At 45.5% G+C, this 19,377-nt stretch overlaps 1 protein-coding gene across 13 annotated transcripts in view; it reads right to left on the minus strand.

The window, feature by feature from the left end:
* Positions 1–766: 766 nt before the first annotated feature.
* The window catches only part of CLASP1 (cytoplasmic linker associated protein 1), a 184,645-nt gene continuing 166,034 nt past the window's right edge, over positions 767–19,377 (minus strand). For all 13 annotated transcript variants that reach the window (XM_074595300.1, XM_074595301.1, XM_074595304.1 and 10 more), the window contains 3 exons: positions 9,783–9,989; positions 6,734–6,850; positions 767–4,948 (listed from right to left, as the gene is read on the minus strand). In XM_074595300.1, coding sequence (XP_074451401.1) covers positions 4,862–4,948; positions 6,734–6,850; positions 9,783–9,989 — 411 coding nt within the window. In that variant the 3' untranslated portion in view covers positions 767–4,861. The remainder of the gene's footprint in view (positions 4,949–6,733; positions 6,851–9,782; positions 9,990–19,377) is intronic.

The following is a 19,377-nucleotide window of genomic DNA, read 5'->3' on the forward strand; positions in this document are numbered from 1 at the left end:
AAGTATTTGAGGACCTTTTACCTTAATGCTAAAGGAACGGCATATCAAGGTAAGAGTCACACCTTAGGGGACGTTTCCCTGGCGTAGAGCACAGCTTCACCACAGGTTTTTAAGTTGCAATGAGCTATTTTTCACACAGGATAACACACAAGTGCTTGAGCGCTCGGGCTCCCCAGCCACTTCAAATTCAAGTTCTTTGTTTTTTTGGTACCAGGAACAGAGACCTGTGCAGTTCCCAACATCCCTTCCCCTCCACAAACACCTAATCACATAAATTTCTACTGCCACATATTTTAAAACCTCTACAATTCTCTTAACGAGCCTCATAACCCAGGCATCTTTTGGAGCCCTTACTCCTTGAGTTACATGACTTTGCACAAGACCATCAACTTTCAAACAGCATATGGCTCTCCAGTTCATAATGTCGCAAGTATCCCCTAAATCACGACTTCCCAAAAAGCTTTTAAAAGCTGACAGCAGAAAACCAGCACCCCAAAAGATCAGCTGCCCGCTGGCTCCACTGCGACTTCGACTGTACCTGTAGGAAACAGCCAGCCCACCGCATACCCTCTAATTAATCCATGAAAACACAGCAGCCAGGGCAGGAATAAGAGCAAATCCGTCACAAGGAAAGGCTGCTGGAGTGTGGAGCTGTGTTGGAAAATTGATCTACTTTAATATTTCTCCCCCCAAAAGAAGCTCAACTTCCAATTATTCTAGGGCAAACTCAAAAGGTTTTATTTTAATTTTTTTTTTTTTTAGCAAATTCTATCACGTAAATGTTAACAAAAAACATCTGTACAATTGCCATGATACACTCAAAAGTGAAACAAATAAGATATAAATACAGATATGGATGTAACATGACAAAAGCGGAAAAAATAGAAAAAAATACATGCGCATGAACACGGTGCCAACAAAGTCATTTCTCATGGCTGGCATTTTTTCAGAGCGGTTTTTACTTCCCATTTAAAACATTGTTAGCAACGTCCTGCTGTATACTACAAAGGTCTATTTTTCTGTCCCTTAATATGTAATATTATGCTTGATAAATAAAGGGGCGGGGAGAAAAGGTTTTGATGACAAAGATGCGAGTTACATTACTTATACAGGTTATTGGTAAGCTAGTAATAAGCAATAAAAAAGACAGTCTTGTATTGTATTGTAATCCAGGCAAGCACACATAGTGTACCTTAAGAAAGCCACATGCCTCGATATTTCTGCACTACATGAGAACTACAGTACGTAGACCTGTGGGGCGGATGGATCCGGTATTTGCCCATGCCCACGGAGCACTGGTGCAGCCAATGGCAGAAAACAAACATCCACATCAGAGGATTTCGGCAACCTCGCAGCCAGGAGCCGCTGTCTGCTGGGAGTTTTCTCCCTTTCAGACTTTTAAAGCATGGTGGGCAAAGAAAATACACCTTTTTTTTTTTTTTTAAACTTTTTTTCCCTCTTTTTTTCTTTTTCTTTTTTTTTTTTTCTTTTTGAAAGGTACGAAAAATGGAAGCCCTGCATAATGGGCAGCAAGAAAAAAAAAAAAAGGCAGCTGCAGTAGGTGGCTACTGCTGGGAGAAGGTGAACACGAGCTTCACCGGTGCGGTGAGGCACTGCCAGCGTGCAGATCTTTCTCTGCAAGCGTGTGTGGACACTGGGATTTGTAGCCAGAGAGACCTTTATGCTTGCTGAAGAGAAAACAAAACGATTGTACAGCTTTGTGGAAGCCAGAACACTGGAGGTCAGAGAGGTGACATTCAGAGCTAGCCCTTTGAGTACTTCAAAGGAACACACACACACAAAAAAAAAAAGTCGGGTCATGTTCAACATACTAAACAACCTTACTATGTACATTATACGCAATGATTTATAAATACCTAAGCAGAATGCTCTCTACTGTGTACAGGTATAACATACTTCTAGAGTACTCAAAGGATGAACAGTCCTCGACTGACTCACGTAACAAAATTAAGTAGCACATTAATGAGCATCTGTTGCCAAACAGAACCAAATCTGATTCAGAAAGTAAGGCCTGGTTCTACCATTTGCAGCTCCAAGTGTGCCAATAGTATCGGAAAAGAGAGGCTGACGGCCGGCGTGGCAGAGCCGCGGCAGGTCGCAGGCGTCTGTCGAGGGACGAGCCGTTACCTCCTACCGTAGTGTCAGCGCACGCGCGAGGGTCAGTCCGGGGACGTTACAGTGCGTTCACTCTCAGTGCATACTAACAGGATTTTATAAAATATATAAAATCATTTGAGAAGGAATTCAATTCCTGGAGATTTGCTACAGTGTGCCATTCAAGGAAAAACAAACAAACAAACAAACAGCAAACGGTGATGGACCACGCTCCATCACAGCTGGGCAGGACTAATCGCCATCTGGTCAGCTACGCTGACCTTCTGCACCCCAGAACTGGAACAGAAGATGCTGAACTGAGATGGGGAGAGAGAGCGGCATAAATACTAAGCGATCAGAGTACAAATTAAAAACAAAACGCCAAACACAAAACAAAAAAAAAAAACGAACAAAAAACCAAACCCACTACTAAAAATTCAGAAAAAAATTCAGACAAGACAGCTAACTGCTGCCAACAAGTCGGCTGAGTATTTCCTCAAAAGGGAAAATAAATTCGTGTTAAACTAAAATAATTTGAATAATTCAAAAAATTAAAAAAGAATATTCTAACAAGCATACTGAAAGGTGTTGAAAAGATATGGTCCACAGAAAGGGAGATGCCAACCATGGAGCAGCCAATCCTCCTCCTCCCGAGGATGGCTTTTCTGAGTCTGCGGAAAGACCCTGGGGGAATCCCACCCAGGAGGATCGCATGGTTTCTCCTGCCACGGCATTACTGGTTGGGAAAGATGCAGCCAGTAAAAGCCTGGACACATCCTGACCAACTCAGGAGTAGGTCATCTCCTCCACTCTTCTCAAGGCAGCAGGGAAAGGGACCGACAAGCTCTGCAGCCCAACCCCACACAGTCCCCACCAGCCCCAACCCCTCCCGAGCTGGGACTGGGAGGGGAGCTGGCACCAAGCATCACCTCCCAGCGGAGCTCCTGGGGGCTGGGGCTGACACACAGGGAGGACCTGATGGAAAGGGAGGACAACGGGGCTTTACCCTCCCCACTGCACTCCCCTGCTGCGGTACTGCAAACTCATGTCCTCAGTATGCGACCAAGGTGTCTCTTCAGCTCCCCAAAGGGGAAATGGCGGGAGCTGGAGGGAGACCGAGGCACTGAGAGCAGCTGGGGAGCACACATCCATCACCACAGCTGCAGCCATAAGCCGCAGGTCCACCATCCTCTTGGCATCACTGGCACTGGGAGCAAAAACTCAGTTCTGATCCATTGCGGGTTTGGGGTGGGCATGCCCATCAGCCAGGATTCCAGTCCAGGGCCAAACACAGCACTACCATCCTCCTGCTTCCCCTGGTTACAGGCAGAGGCAGGGGGAGCTCACCCTTTGCAAACAGAAGGGTCTCCCGTTGGATTTTGTGGGGCATTTGACTGCTGCTGGTTTGGCTCTGACTTGGTCTGTGTCATCAGGCTGCAGAAGGATTTGCCCCGCCGCAGCCTCACCCCGCTGACAGCAGCACCCAGCAAGGGCCCTCCGCATCCCTCCGAAACGCGGAGCGCCCAGCCGGGCTGCACGTGGGGCTGGCCAGGAAGAAGGAGGTTTCTAAAGGCAGCCAACAGCACTGCAGGCTCTTCAGGCACAGGAGGAGAGCTGTGGCAGGCGACCAGCACTGTCCCAGCTGGCTCAGCAGGTGCTTCCACGGGGTCTTTTTCTTCAGTTTCAGATGCCCTTTCTGTCCTCTGGGAGGAACGTTTTGCCCAAAGCACAAAGGAGTTGTGGGGATGAAGCCATTCACCACCCAACACCAGCGGGTCAGGTCAGAGCAGCCCTTTGATGCTACAAGACTTTGAGAAAAATGTGCTGAGACACAGCCCTGCCAGCTCCCGCTGACCACCCATGGACACACTCAGAGCCTAATCCAACACCCGCCCACCTAACTCCAGTGTCCCATCGCAGACATCGGTCCCAGAATTAGGTCTCAGGTTCCCTTTGGGGAATAACAAGTAACCTGGAGAGTCTTTTGAGCATATGAAAGAGCTGAATGGGTTGGGAGGGGAGAAATATTTACAGGGTCAATGAAAGGAGCAAGAGCCCAGCTGCTTTGCACAGCACAGCTGGCTGGAGAGCAGTTACAGAGAAATCAGCCCATCGGAGGTCTGTCAGAAGAACTATGTACAAAAAAACTCAGATGTTTAAGAAGAACCTACTTTTTCATTACTCACTTGGTATCTCCCGGTATTAAAGCATCCGAGGCTGGAATCGACCACATTGGCAAAGATCTCCTCAAGGAGAGCCCTGCACATCAGGCAAGCTGCAACAGGGAGTACAAAACAGGACCACAAGACTTGTAAGAGGAGAACCTAGCCAGAACGGCTGCAGCCACGGGGAGAGAGCAGGTAACTAGCACACAGAAATCAGAACTGGGTATGAACAAAACCAACAAGATTTGTTTGACCTTTACGTGTGTCCAGGTTCTCGGACTCACTTTTGGAACGCTAACCTAAACATATTTCTGAGATTTCAGCAGGCTATACAAATATGTTTAAGTATGGCTTTCTGTTGTTCACTTTTAATGAAGACTGCAACACAGACCTTGCTTCCTTTACATTCAATACCAATAAGATTCTACATAAAAGCTTTTAAGGGACTAAAATACTGATTGCAATAAATATCTGCATGGCCTCCTTGAGCTGATGGAGCACGCCAGTGAAGAGTAGCAGAAAGGTCTCTGAGAGGCACCGTTGATTGCTTCTAAGTCTACACATATGTCCACATATCTCCATTAACTGTGCGTTGAAACGTCTGAAGAGGAACTGCTGTTGCTGTTGGTGGTCTGGGCCCTCTTTATGTACAGGTTTAGTAGCTTCATCTGAAAGAAACAAACAAACATTAGGAGAAGATGCCAGGAAAAACAGGCAGACAAAAAAGTCGACTGCTTGAAACTCGCGTTCTGTGGTGAACTCAGTTTTGAGTGAGTTGACACTGGGCTCCCTGGAGGAAAAGCAGAAGCAAAGCTGAGCATGTTTGAACAGAGAGAGACAGGAGGGTATGCCTAGTCCCACTGAAACTACAGACAGATTTAATGGGATTTGGAAAAACTTCCTGCATTTCACTTCAGCAGCCACCAGTTCACAGACCCCAGCCCCACAGCCTGATCTCGGCAAGGATTCCCACGGAGGTCAGTGGGCTGCAGGCACAACCAGTGATCCCAGAGCCACGGTCCCTCCTTGGAAACACCCTGAACTCTCCACGCTTTATAAAGAAAACGTTCATTTTCAATGACATTTAAATATCTTCACTAACTTGGTACACCTAGTGAAACTGCAGCTGTGATGACTATACACTTCCTTTGCATGGGTTTGTTTTGCCTTTCTGCCTTACCAACCTTAGCTCCAGATCCTGCAGTGACTCATGCACACGTTCAACTTTAAACATGCAGGCGGTCTGCGTAAAACCAGAAGAATTACTCACATGTTTATAGTTAGTTATGTGGTGGAGTACGTCCGTGGCACCTAGGATACTGGGATAATAAAGTCTCTACTATATTTTATAGGGAGATTTCCTAACCGCCCAGAGATAACGAGGTAAACCTCAGCACCCCTAGCTGTCTCTTTACAGAGCAATTTGGAGGCACAAGTAATTTGTTTAAGGACAAGGCAACTCAGTTCAGAAATAAAATCCAAGTGCCCTCAGTCTCAGGTTGTTTTGGTCTAAACCACAGTTCCTACCCATTGCTTCAAAATTATTGCTTCAAAATAACAGAACACAGCCCTCTGAACTAAGTAGTTATTCACATGCAGAGATCTATTTCAGGAAAAAACACAGAATTGGAAAAAACACAGAATTAATCTTGAAATTTCAGAGAAATCTTGGGTATGACGACTTCAAACAGGAGAAGAAATCTTGTGACAGCTCTGAAAAGTAATCAAATTCCGCCCGCCTCAACCCAAAACGCCAGCTCTTGGCTGATGGACAGAGCTGAACGAGGACTTGGTTTCTCTTGCAGCATCAGGTCAGAATTTGAAGTTTTGCTGCTAACCTGACTCCAGGGCACAAGGTCCTCTGAAGGGTCACTTGAGCTTACTGGTGTCCCAGGAGGAAAGGGACACATCTGCCATGCTATTAAGAGTGGAGTTTTACCTGCGTTTCTACCAGCCCCAATCACAACCTGCTGCTGAGAAGACCTGCTCTTCCACCCATCCCAGCCACGCGCTCCCTCCACTCTTTGCACTAGGGTTACCTGCGCAGCCGCAGAGTGGGCTGAAAGCTAATTAATTTGCCTTGCAGATGTGGTTTTCAGCCAGAGCAGCTAGCTGACCCAACTCACTGCACAGTCACCCTGGGATGCAACGCCGAGGGGGCAAGGTAAACATGGCTGCAGTGGGAAGGACCCGCTCAGTGACAGCTCGCAGCTACACAGCGTCATGAAATCGATCCCTGAGCCCCATCAAAACTTGCTTAGTGGGATTTCAAATGCTCACGGTGCTGAGCAAGTGCTGTGCTGTTCTAGCAGTGCTTGGCAGGGTGAGATAGGGTTTAACAGAGTACAGGGAACTTGACCCAGAGCTACCATGAAGCCACTGGTCTTGCTGCTAGCAGTGCAAGCCATTCCACCGGCTATTCTGAAAACACCAGAGACACATGACTCTTGTACCTTGCTTCCTGTGAGTTGTGCGAGATGAGGTTTCAGTTCTTCTCCAATTACTGAATAAATTGCTACTAGGCAAAATACACTAGCTTTACGGACGCTGCTTTCCGTATTGTCATAACCCTGTGAAACAAGAAAAAAAAAAAAGAGATCAGAAGTCAAACAGCACTCACTAACATCCCTCCAGAGCAATATACTAAAGAGCTGATGAACATTTTGCAAACGTGGCTGACCTAACAGATCACTAGAAAGGCCCTGCTCAATGTAACAGTTTGCAGCCTGAGTACTTAAAGAGCAAGAGAATACAAGCACCCAATACATCTTATTTGTTCCTTATATTATTAGTTATTACTATCATGTTATAAGTTATTAGTATCTTGTTATTTATAGCATGAAGCAACAACACACACTTTCCCAACATGAGCTTAGGACTATCAAATAAACACACTCCTGCATCCAGTTCAGATGACCGTATGTTATCCTGGATGGTCAGGACTTTTTGGAGGGGAGCCCTTGTGCTCCCAAGCTTGCCTTCAGAAAAGTCTCTCCTGACCCAAATCTAACCCAAAGGAAACCAATTCTGCTCCTGAGAGCAAAGTTACAGATGGAGATGAATTTAACCCTATGTATAAATCCACAATGACTAACATATGTGGAAGTCTGTTAGATGAACTGCCTCCGGGACCTGGAGCTTTTTGATTACCTATCAGGTAGGAAACACCACAGAAAAGAACATGTTGGAAGACCCCTGTAGGCATGAGGAATTTCTGGCAGCTTCAGGAGAGCTCGAGCTAGCCACCAGGTCACTCAGCAGCTGGTGACATCAGTCCCATACTTGGGCAATGATTCATCACTAAGCAGCCACCCCACGAGGAGGGCAGACATCACTTCAGCCTGCGGGATGCTGGCTCCTCCGGACGCAGGGTGACCTCTGCCAGGAAAGCTGGGAGGAGGGATATGGCACGGCTGGGGCTGCCAGGCTGCCCACTAGCAGGGCTGATGTTCTAGCTGCAGAGCCAAAATACAGTCTGCAATCCCAAAAAGCGCTGCACTAGAAAAGCGGGAGACCTAGGTGACCTCAGAGAAACATCAAGCTATCGAGGACCGAGGTGGGAAAAAGGCTGAGCCCAGGCCCACAGCAGAACACCACCCAACGGAGACACAAGCCACTGCTGGGAGGACAGCTGGGACACAGGGCTCTGCAGGTCCCAACCCAAAGGCTCCTGAACTCATCAGGTGCCTCTGCTTGACCTCAAGTTTCCCTATGGACCTGGCATTTTGCTTATGTGCGCATCCCAAATTGCTCTTGTTGGGGCAGGCAGGTCCGTGCAGCGTTGAGGCCTTGGGGGGGTGCATCCCGGCAGGCAATGGGCTGGGAGAGCCTGCCCTACATGTGCCAGCAGGACACATCACCCCACCTCTCCATCTGCCAACTTGCTCACAAGGCAGCAGCTGCTTCCTGCATTTAATAAATCATCTCAACAGGTAGAGCATTTGCCTGGGAGATGACACAGGTTCAAATTCTCTTCGGCCCGAGGGTATCGAGACGCAGCATGTGGGAGAGCACCCCTTGGTCCAGCTCCATTCCTCCCCCACTCCTAGGGAGCCAGGGGACCAGGGCAAGCAGCATGACTACCCCCAGCCAAACCCTGTTCTTGCATGGAGATCCCCATCTGCTCACAGGGATCCCACTCCAGGTTGCTGAACTGCACGCTTGTGCTCACACTGCCACCATCCAACACTCCTCAATGCTCCGCCAGCCCCCTTGGCGTGGTAAACAAGCACATGGGTGATTCCCTCCGCACACAGTCCTTCAGCCAGAAGATTCCCAAAATACTTCTCAAACACCAGGAGTAGATTTCTTCGATCACTATGAGTTTCTAAGGTGAGGAAATATCACTGATGATATATCACTCCAAGATGAAGAATGGCAAACTAGGCTCCGAAATAAGATCAATTTTAAGACATGGAAGCAATTTAATAAAACAAGCCTAACTAATCTTAAAGGCATGCTGCTCCCAAACTTTTCTGGTGCATTGAAGCTACGCTGTCCAGATTGTTGTTGCCAACAATTATGGCTAAAATCTTTTTACAACAAAAGTTTAAATCAATACAGAATTGCCTGATTCCCAGAGGTTGAGGTTTAAGAAAAGAATCGCAAGAGCTGACACTACAAAGCTGGGACAAATGCTGAGATGCGCAAGGGGAATTTCTGACTTTGCTCTTGTCCTTCAGCTTTTTGCGCTCACAACGAGGAGGCTTCTCCTTCCAGTTCTCCCCTGAAGTCTTACCCACACAAACATGCCTCCCCTGTCACATTGATTTGTTCCTGTCACAATCCCTCCCCAGTAAACACACACACATTCTCTCTCCTCCCTCACTGCTGCCTTCCTCCTCATTTCCTTCTTGCATGCAGCCCCATCCCAGCTGCTGACACTGCCAGCTGCTTCTGTAGGGTAACAGAAGACAACATTGCCACGGCCAGCGCCGAAAGCTAAATTCACAATGTAAGACCAAGCCTGAGCACTGGCAAAAACACAGCTCCCCACCCAGGCTGAGAGAGTTTTGAAAGAGGCTGAATGAAGTCAGCGAGTAGCTCGGTCCCGATTTCAAGAGAGGAAAGAGGAAAGGACTAGCCTGCCTGCTGGGATTCGAAGTCAAGTGCAAAGTACAATTCAAAGCGCAGAACAGCTCAGCAGAATTAAAGGAGAGACTACAAGATGTATTGCTTGGGAGGTACTGAGACAGCATAAGATGTGACCGACTCCTACTTTCAATAAATGCCTTATATAGCTGCTACTGGCTAATTGAGGAGTCAGGCCGAGGCATCTAATTGTGGAATATAAACATAGGAATATGAGTTTTCTTTTCCTTAATACATTAAAACACCAAAAGCTAAATTGCAAAAAAAACAAAACAAACCTTAGAGGTATTAAAAACTTTAATTTACCAAAATCTGGCCCCAGAAGGTCCACTGTTCTCTTAGGTCACAGACCTCACAAGTTACTCAACGATGGTTTGTGCTCAAGAGCATTTGTGACATGGGACTTTGTACCTGTAACAACCCAGGAATGATATCAGGAAGGAGCTGATGCAACGACTCCTTGGAAATCCTCTCGATGACTTTCGTCTGCATTTTGATGGCAGCTAAATTAATTGGATAATCTGCAGTCTGAATGATGGGGCAAAGCACCTTGATGCATTGCTCGGGGTGGATGGAACTTGCCAGGGTGGAAGCAGCTTCTTCAGCAGCTCTAACGACCTGGAATGAAAGCAGAGCAAAACCTTACGTTAATGAGGTCACACACCACAGCCAAAACCACCGGCGTGTACTAGGAATCACTGCCAGGAAATGCTTGGGGATGTTTATTAACAGATCCACAGGAGGCTCTATCGAGAGGCGATTGACTCTGAGAATTCACATCCTTCACTTCCACTGACGTCTTTGTTGGAGCCAGTGGCACGAAGTCCACCCTGCTGAATGTAACGGTGTCAACGTTGTGGCTAGTTTGAAAGAGCGAACTGTCACCGAAGATGGACAGGCACCCCCCATCCTAGAAGCAGCAAGAGGGCAACATCCCTCCAGCCACCATCAGAGAGCCTAAACCCACCAGCTAGGACTTAATACAGATTTTTTTCTCCTTAAACATTATAACAAATGACACTGTTGCAGCTTTCAGTAAACATCTCACCTGCCAAGTGCTTGGGTGCCCAAGCTGAGAAACCCATGCCTATACATGTGTGTCCTGCTATTTTCCAGCTAAACTATGCTGTAATCGAACCAGACTACAGACAGAAACAGGCTTCAGGGTGTCCCCGACCAGGTAGCTGTGCCCTCAGCACATCTAACACATTAAGGCATCACTATAAAACATGGGAGGAAGAAAAGAGGAAACAGTGGTAGCACCCACCCTTTGCAACCAGCCCACACTGTAAAGCAGTCACACAAGACAAGGAAGATCCCAAATTAAATTCCATTCTCAGCCTGAGGGAAGCCAAATCCACAACTTTCACACTCTTACCCACTGGGGAAGAACTAGCTTTCCCCAGGTAGCTGAAAGAGGAAAGACCCGATTCTGGTCTCTCCTCCCATGAGAGTTTATTCATTTTACATTCTGCAGTAATTGGATAAAAAAAAAAAACAGGATGGGAAGGCAGGTTTCCTTTTTTCAAGTGTCTGTGCTAATTGCCAGGCAACAAAAGGAAGCTTCCCCTTGGTTGCACTCTTCCTGGCCACAAATCACACGCTCTTTGCTCCCCATGTTCTTGTTTCAGTACAAAAGATGGAGGATGCTTTTGCTCATCTTTTTTCACTCCCTTCTTCTCAGGCCTTACTTTTAACAGAGGGTAAATCCTGAGTAGACAGAGACGCCCCACTGGGTGGGCTTAAATCCAACACCTCAACTCTAAGAAGAAAGAAGCACTAAAGAATTCTCATGCTTAGGATCTCCCAGCCAGCCCCAGGCAGTCCCTAACTCTGAGCCCAGGAGCGTTAATGCAGCCTTTCAAGGCACCTCCCCTTTCTTGATAGTGAGTGAAGCTCAAATGCCTAGCACCAGTTCTCTAACTCATCCTCAGTTAAACTACCTGGGGTTGTCTGAAGTCAATACTTTGCAACCAGCACTAGGAAACCTGTCCCAGGCACTCTGCAAAAAAAGCAAATAAAGCAAACCACAGGTTTCCCGTCACTTAGGGGGAAGCCATAGCTGCTGGATTCTCCTCATTCCCCTCTTCCACACACTGTCATGGTATGAAATTCAGGGATTTCTATTTGACTAAGGCAACCCATGGACAGACATAGCTCTATCAAAGCCTCAAAAGAAGGCAAGCTTTCATTATTTTTAAGTAACTACATGGACAATGCATGAACTGGGAGTATTTGGAAGTTTATCTCAGGACAAGAATGTCTCCCCGCCTGGACTACAGAACAACTTCCAAAAAGTTTTAATTGATTTTAAGGTAGCAGGAGTGAATAGTGCCCAGAAGAGATGACCTCCTCCTATAAAGCCTGCTTCACCCACAGTCTTAGCATCAGAGCCACACCACTGTCATTAATCTTCCACTCATACTGACAGCTACCCCCCTCAAACAGGAATGCCCAAAAGACACCTGTACACCCAGGAAATAACAAAACTCATCCACTTGGCTCTTGGCATCCTCTAAAGGCAACAGTGAAAGTGATCCCAGATACTTCACACAAGGTCCAGGCAGGATGGTGAAGCGGACCCGAGACCTCGACTGCTTCTGCATCAGTGCCCTGTTTACAGAAGAAAAGCTGTCAAACTGCTCTGTCTACTTCAGGCCTTTCTCAGCATTTAATTATAATACTAAAACATATTCCAAAAGGAACGGCAATCCACAACGTGGTCAATATTCAAAAAATTTCATCCTGAAAGATCTGTAAATGAGTAACCTAGCAGAATAGAATGCTTGCTTTCCCACTTCCAGCAAGTTTTCCCTCTTCCAGCTACTTCTTTGCTAATTTCTCTTCAATTTCACACGAGAAGCATGAAAGTTAGTATTTTTCCACATGAGCTAGTGCTAGCTTAGAAGGAAGCACTATGTGATTTTGCTGGGAAGGAAGAAAAACACCCGGGTACTTAAGGGAAACCAATGCCATGCTCTGGCACCACAGCATTGAATTGCTGGAGCGGGTGAAGTCAGGAGTTCCCAGGAGGTTTCCTTTAAAGGAATTCACTTCTTGGCACTACGGCTTTTGACGTCGGCTTTCCCAGTGCTGAAATACTGCTACCATCAAGCTTTCCACAAACAATGCAGTGGACTTACAGAGAGCCCAGATATCTTGTAATCAATTTAACAATGTTCATGAGCAAGTCACTTTAGCTAAAAAAAACCCCACCAACTATTTGGACACAGGCCATTTGGGATTTTGCTTTGCAACAATTCCAATTACTGTTAGTAAATGTTTTCAGTCACCCTCAGAAAGAAAAGCTTGCATATATATCACAACCCACTGAAAAAAGTGTTGTTGTTTTTTTTTTTAACCTTAAATCTTCCTGTTATCCTACTTGATAAGAAAGCAGTAATATTTTAGTATGCACCTAAGGTCACACTCTGATCCCAAATACACTACTGTGAACTCCAGACAGTTCTGAGTAGGTAAAAATTTCAATGAGTAATTCTATCTGGGTTTCAGCTCCACATCCTGTTTGCAGAGTTTACCATGCACATCAAGTTACAGGTACGAAGCAAGTGCATGAGACAAAGCCTTTTTTTAAAAGCCTATTAACCAATTCCAAGCACAAGGGGTTAAAATATAGCTGTAATTCTTCACAAAACACACGAGGGTTCAAATAGCAACAAAGGTCAGACATATTTTGCACATTATAAGGTCAGCTGCGAAGGTGCAGGATTTATTTATGCCCCCGCAAGTCCTCCTTTCGGCAAAGCTGCCTATTTCTAGCAAGATCTGGCCGCATTTACACAGCGGTTGGGTATTTCACATCACTTCTCCCTGAAGCGCCTTCCCTCTGAATACAGAAGGACGTATTACACATGTCCAGTAGGCTTCCTGCTGATATTAGCTTGTAAATGTGACAACACCAGGGAGACATCCAAGTCTTCCGAGAGCACATCTGGCAGACAGCGTCTGCATCTAAGCCACACTTCGGCAAATCCCTTAAGTGTCTGTTTAACTTTAATAACATGCTGAAGTCTCACTGACGTCAATGGGATTCAAGCATGTGCTTACACGCTGCAGGTAACTAGCTCCCAGCTCCCTTGGAAAGGGCCAGGCTGTAGGAAGGGGTAGGGCAACACCAGCTGAGAGCGAGCCAAAGGGCAAACTCATCCCTGCCGGCACAGAAAGCCAAATGCCACCATTCTGCAATGCAAGTACCAGCCCTGTCCAAAAAGGTCTTTCCTTCTGGCTTTGGCAGAATAAAGCGTTCAGCCACCCAGACTGACTCCGCGTCCCACGAGGGAAAGTACGTCTCTGAATATTTGCACAGCACTCCCAGAGTAATGAGAGCTCACCTCAACGCCAGAGAAATCGGCAGCATTCCCGCAGAGGGAAGTGCATTATCAAAAGATACAAACTGCCAGGTCACTTGGCAGCAAGAACACACAATTACAGCAGAGTTTAGCAAAGATATTTTGCTGTGAGGCACAACGCTTGTGTCTTGCAAGTTATACATACCATACAATATCAAAAAAAAAATCAAATATCCTTTTTAATCAGGGCTTTAGCCTGACCAGCAGAGTGAAACAGCCTTGAAAGGAGTGGAAGAAAGGAGCAAGCAGCATCAAGCAACAGTTGCTCCTGCCACCTTTGGAGGGATGATGAACAGATACACACTGGGAAGTGGGAGGAATGGCCCCAATAGGCTCACACTAACAGCAGACATCACAAGAAGCAGTGGTTACAAAACGCATCCTTTAAATTTGAGAAAAAGAGTGCTCTTCAGTACGTGTTCAGACTGTGGAATTCATTGTCACAAGAGGATTAAAAAATAGACAGGTTTACTAATGAAAAACCAAAGGCCAAAACACATTGAAAGGGAGGCAGAACCACTAGCATGGGAAGGCTGTAAGTTTCGGGCAGCTGGAAGGAGGGAGAATATTGATGGGAAGCATCATTGTACGCTTGCTTCTTGCTAGTCAGTCAGGTAGGGTATCAAGTGAAGTAAACTTTTTGTCTAATGTAATATGATTATCCTCAGCAATCTCACGAATATGAAAGAAAACTAGCAAAGCTGTCAAATGATGATGGCAGCTGGATGCAGCAAGTTCAAAAAGGTGGCTGTAAAGCAAGATGTGCAAGACTAAAGAGAGCCTCCAGCATTTTAAAAACACAGACACTAAGCTGTACACAAGGTATGTCACAAGCATGATTTTACCTCCCAGTAAAAGCTTAGAGCAAACCATGGCTCGAACTGGATAGTTCGATATCATTCAACACAGGGCAGGTAGCCCAGGAACGCAGATCTAAAAGATAGCGCTTTGCCTTAAAGGAGCAGGTTTTTCTCCTTTCCAAATGCTAGAGAATCCTCTACATGCTAGAGACTAGATTGAGCCTGACTTCTGCTGGCACAACATAAGCTGTGTTTGATGGCGGGTTCCTTGAAAGAAATATGCAGTGCATTACGACCTTTCCAGGGAGTGTCCCAAAAGTCAGAAAGAGTTATACTTCCACCCAGCTTGCTTTAGGGAAGGAACCATACTCACATGCACGAAGCCAGAGAGGTGTAACACACAGGTAGGCTCTTCACCTCTAACAACGTCTTTTTAATGCTATAAAGGAGTAAGCTCCAAAGGTGGCGGCCCTAGGAACATGCACATGAAATGCTTTCTGATTTCAATGGGAGGGGGTATGCTGATGTGCACTATTAGGAACAGACATCACCGACATTCTACAAAATTTGCTGGACAAACTTTGGATGACAATTCCCACTGGTTTACCTGGTTCATAATGCACTGCAGCCATGGGATCCTGTTCACTTAAGACAGCCAGAAGCAAGACTCCAGCTCTTCCACGTAATTTCTTCTGCTCAGCTATTCCTCTCAGTGTATTGTGGATGTCGCTTGCTGCCTGGTGGCTGCAGCAAGCAGCTTGTCTGTGGTAATCTGCTCTTTGTCAACATGCAGCAGCTTTCTAAAGGGTTCTGATGGTTTCCTTTCTGCTTTGAAGTGACACAAACTACTGGCAAATAAAAACGTAAGTCCTGACTCGCCAAAGGCGGAACACGGCAGGTTCACGGCCACGCAGGGCATCAGTGTAACGTGCTGGGATCTCAGCAGAGCAGCACCTGTACACCTGGATACCAGCTGTATGTAGGACTAAGCTGGACTACTCTGCCACGATGGCTAGCTGCACCGTCTCTGCAGAAATTCATAGAGCATGAAGCAGTGTAGGTAAAACCCCGCTGAAAACTTAGAGGCTTTGTACGCTATTGTGAAACACACGGACTGCCGGAGAAGTTCATTAAGCAGAACAACAAGGTTTTGCTTTCAGGCTTACAAGGCACACAGCTATGTTTTTGAGCCAATTTTTGCCATCTAGAGGTGGTTACTTAAAGCCTGCATGATCTAAGCTGGAGGGGATGGAGGCTTACCAATACCTAGCCAGGCAAACTCCCATCCCTGAAGGCTTTACAGTCTGATCCAGAGAGGAACAAACAATTAAGGACTTGGTTTCAAAGCAGGAAGTGGACTCAGCAATGGGGAGTGCTAAGCAGATGAAAAAACAATGTGATTTTTATAAGGGATTCAGAGGAGATGAAGTAGAATAGACTGCCTCTCCTGTGCAGTATCTGAAGAGTGTTGGGAATTAGAAAAACCACATAAACGTATACTATGAAACATCAACAATTGCCAAGCTGCGGCACTTGGCAGCTTCCAGCATGGACTATATATCAATTAACCTTAAAGACTGTGATCATTTAGCGCTTTTCTGCTATATTTTGCAGAAACCTACATAGATCACACCACCACCAGAGGACAGCTGCAAATCATCTTATAAGTGTCAGAGGCCAGTCTAAAAGCACCTCAGCAAGAGAGTAACAGTTATCTACAGTTAATGGATAGCTGCGTTTTCTTCTTTTTCACCCTCTTTTAGATTATGCTTATGGACCTTCTCGATAATAAAAGACCAAAATTAGACATCTAAGATATATCACAATATCCTTTCCTTACACATAGAAAATACGCATCAGCTGGGTCTATAGGCTTAGTTGCAGAGAAAAACAGAGCAGAGACAGAAGCAGGGAATTAGCTATCCTACGATTTTCAGTTTGTAACCATTTCCCAAGATAATGAACTATTTCTGTTTTAATATACTCAATAAGAAGAACTTATGCTCATTTTGCTGGTATGAATCTGAAGCAATGTCATATCAATGGTATTGGGTCAGCAGGCAGCATCTCTCCTTAGTTATGGGTGAGTAACTACACTGGAACAAATGAGTTAATATTAACTAATTGGCAACAGAAAGATGGTTCTCTTCCAAACAACTCTAAACAAAGAGTGATAAAAATCAACAAGATTTAATACCGTCCACAACTTCAATTACATTCTAACGCTCCAGAAGTAAGTGAAAGGCATTTACATGTCAACCCCCATAAATATTTACAGTTATGACTGAAGCAGGCTTGACTCTTCACATCACCCCATTAAATCAACAGCACTGAATAGACTGTTATACTAAAAACAGTATAAAAGCAGGCTGAAGTTAAAAAATGCAAACTAAACATGGATCCCAACCCAGAGTCTTCTAGTCTGTAGCCTAGGGCAACATTAATTTTGAACTTCCACTGAGGTCTGTGCTTTGCCAATCTCCTGTATTTGCACTCACAAGGCACGTCTCGGCATCCAACTCCATGCACCAAGTTTCTCTCTCCTGTGTCCCTGGGAAGAGAAGTGGGGCTCTTACCTTGTGCTGCTCTGCTGATCCTAGACCTCGCCTTCAGCAACAGAAGGCAAAAGAGTTCTAGCCACGGCAAAGACTGAACTGTTTAAAGACTTCAGCTTGGACACGGCCAATTATCCAAGCATCCCAAGATATCCAACCACACTAACATTGTTTTGATGCTTTGAATTACATGATCTGGAATAAAACCACAGGCCCTTTTGCTTCAGACAATCTTTAACTAGATATCAGCACTCAAATGGAGGAGGGGATGGTATTTGCTGGGTGGTGAATATGTTAGTTATAACTTGTTAGTTGATCCCTCCTGGCCATGCTGAACAGCAGCAATAATTGGAATTTAGGAAGACAAATGAACCACCTTCTTGATTTCCAAAGAACTGCCTCCTAGTAGAATGACTTCTTGGAGGCGGTACCTGAGATTAAGGGTTCTCTCTTCAAACTCTCTTCTCTTTGCTTGGTCACTTTAAACCGATTCTCCACGGACCAGACATAACAGAAAACAGGAGCAGTAACTTAGGCAATTAGTAGCCCTGAAGGGGAATATCAGGTAAGAAAGATCGAAACAGATACAGCTTGGTCAAAACTGTCATTTTTCCGCTGACTTACGCAGCCTGTTACATGCCAAAGGACGTCAAACTATAAAGCCAGGATCATTCCTGTCTTCCACTACAGGGCAGAAGCAGCCCAGAAACATAATAAACCCTGGAGCGACATCCTATCAGGGCATCACTGGCACAAGGATTAACACTTTCCAAACCAAATTATATAGCAGCTTTCCTCAAAGTAGTTTTTACAGTAGAGAGGAAAATTTTATTTTACGCAGGCTAAGGACAGTACACCACTGCCCTTAATACTGCTCTGATTTAGTGAAAAAGAAAACTGTAGAACAGACCACTGAGCTCTTCCCTTCCCACCTTCAGCTGTTCTTTGAAAGTGCCCTTCAATCACAAACTGGTGAATCTTCACTTAATCTCCCAGTTCAGTGGGATCAAGCAAAGGGCAGCTCCTCCACCCCTCCTGGAGAGAGCAGCATTGCAAAGTCAGCAGTGACAGCGAGCAGAAGGGCCACCCTGGGATGGGAATTAGTGACCTTCTGGCTGGGAGCTATAAGTTTGACCAACTGAGTCACACCCAAATGGACTCTCAGTTAATTTTTCCCAGACTTAACTGAATCAGCAAGCCCCAGCTACAGGTAAAAACACCTAAAGCATATTCCCAGACATATCTTTAGCCTAGTACATGTAGAGACCCAAGTGCAGGTTGGAAAACTTTTCTTAACTTCATGAGTGCTGATATTCTCAAACTACTGAAAGCCAGATGATGCCTTTCATGGGCTGCATCGTGGTTCTGAGAGCCTCATTTACACAGGGATTAGAAAAAACATACATAGAATGAAAAATCCAGCACCTGTGCCAGCACTTAATACCGCAGTGCACACACAACTGTTTAGCAACAAATAGCAAAATAGGAATATACCTGCAGTGTCCTGCTGTGACAACTGTCACCCAAAGGTCTCACGCAGCAGTTGCAGATGTGTTTTTTTAATTATGAAGATGCTATGCAAACGCATTGTAAATCAAAGGCACACTCTGTACAGCACAGCAGCTACTTGCTGATAGCAATACAGCTCTGAATTATTCTTCTATAAAGAAGTGCCAGAACTCACATCTCTTCCTTGCTGGATCGAGCTTTGGTTTCTCTGTAGCAAAGACTTATTCTTCTCTGCTTTTCCTCAGGAGGCACCTCATGCAAATCCTGAAGAACCTTTCCATACCACAAGCATGAAGAACACAGCGTGGAGAATACAGAGGCATGAAGTGTCATGTTTTCAACATTGTGCTTGATTTCTATAAAACCCACCAGTCCCATGAGGACAGCGAGTTCTGAGGGACGTTAAAAACAAAGCCAGAGACAATCTGGAAAGGTCTGCTAGAAATGGCAGTTTTGGAGGACTCTCAGGAAAAAAAAAAAATATAAAGGACACCGAGTCAAGGTGAGCTGAAAAGTATGCAACTGGGAAAACCTGCCAATAAAAGGCACTCCTTCAGAACACAATGTTTTGTCTGACTGCTTTATCAGGAAATCAATTTACAACTGCTTCTTATTACTCTGAACTGAAAATGACAGGAGTGCAAAGGCTCTAAATCAAGGAGAGGAAGGCAGGCAGAGTACGGCAGTCCCATTCACTAAAGGATTAAACATTTTCTACTTTCGCATTTTAGAGAAATCCAGCCTGTTAGGTTCTTTCCCTGAGGGTGATTTT

The sequence above is a fragment of the Larus michahellis genome, chromosome 7 (assembly GCF_964199755.1).
Source record: "Larus michahellis chromosome 7, bLarMic1.1, whole genome shotgun sequence".
In the NCBI taxonomy this organism is placed as follows: Eukaryota; Metazoa; Chordata; class Aves; order Charadriiformes; family Laridae; genus Larus; species Larus michahellis.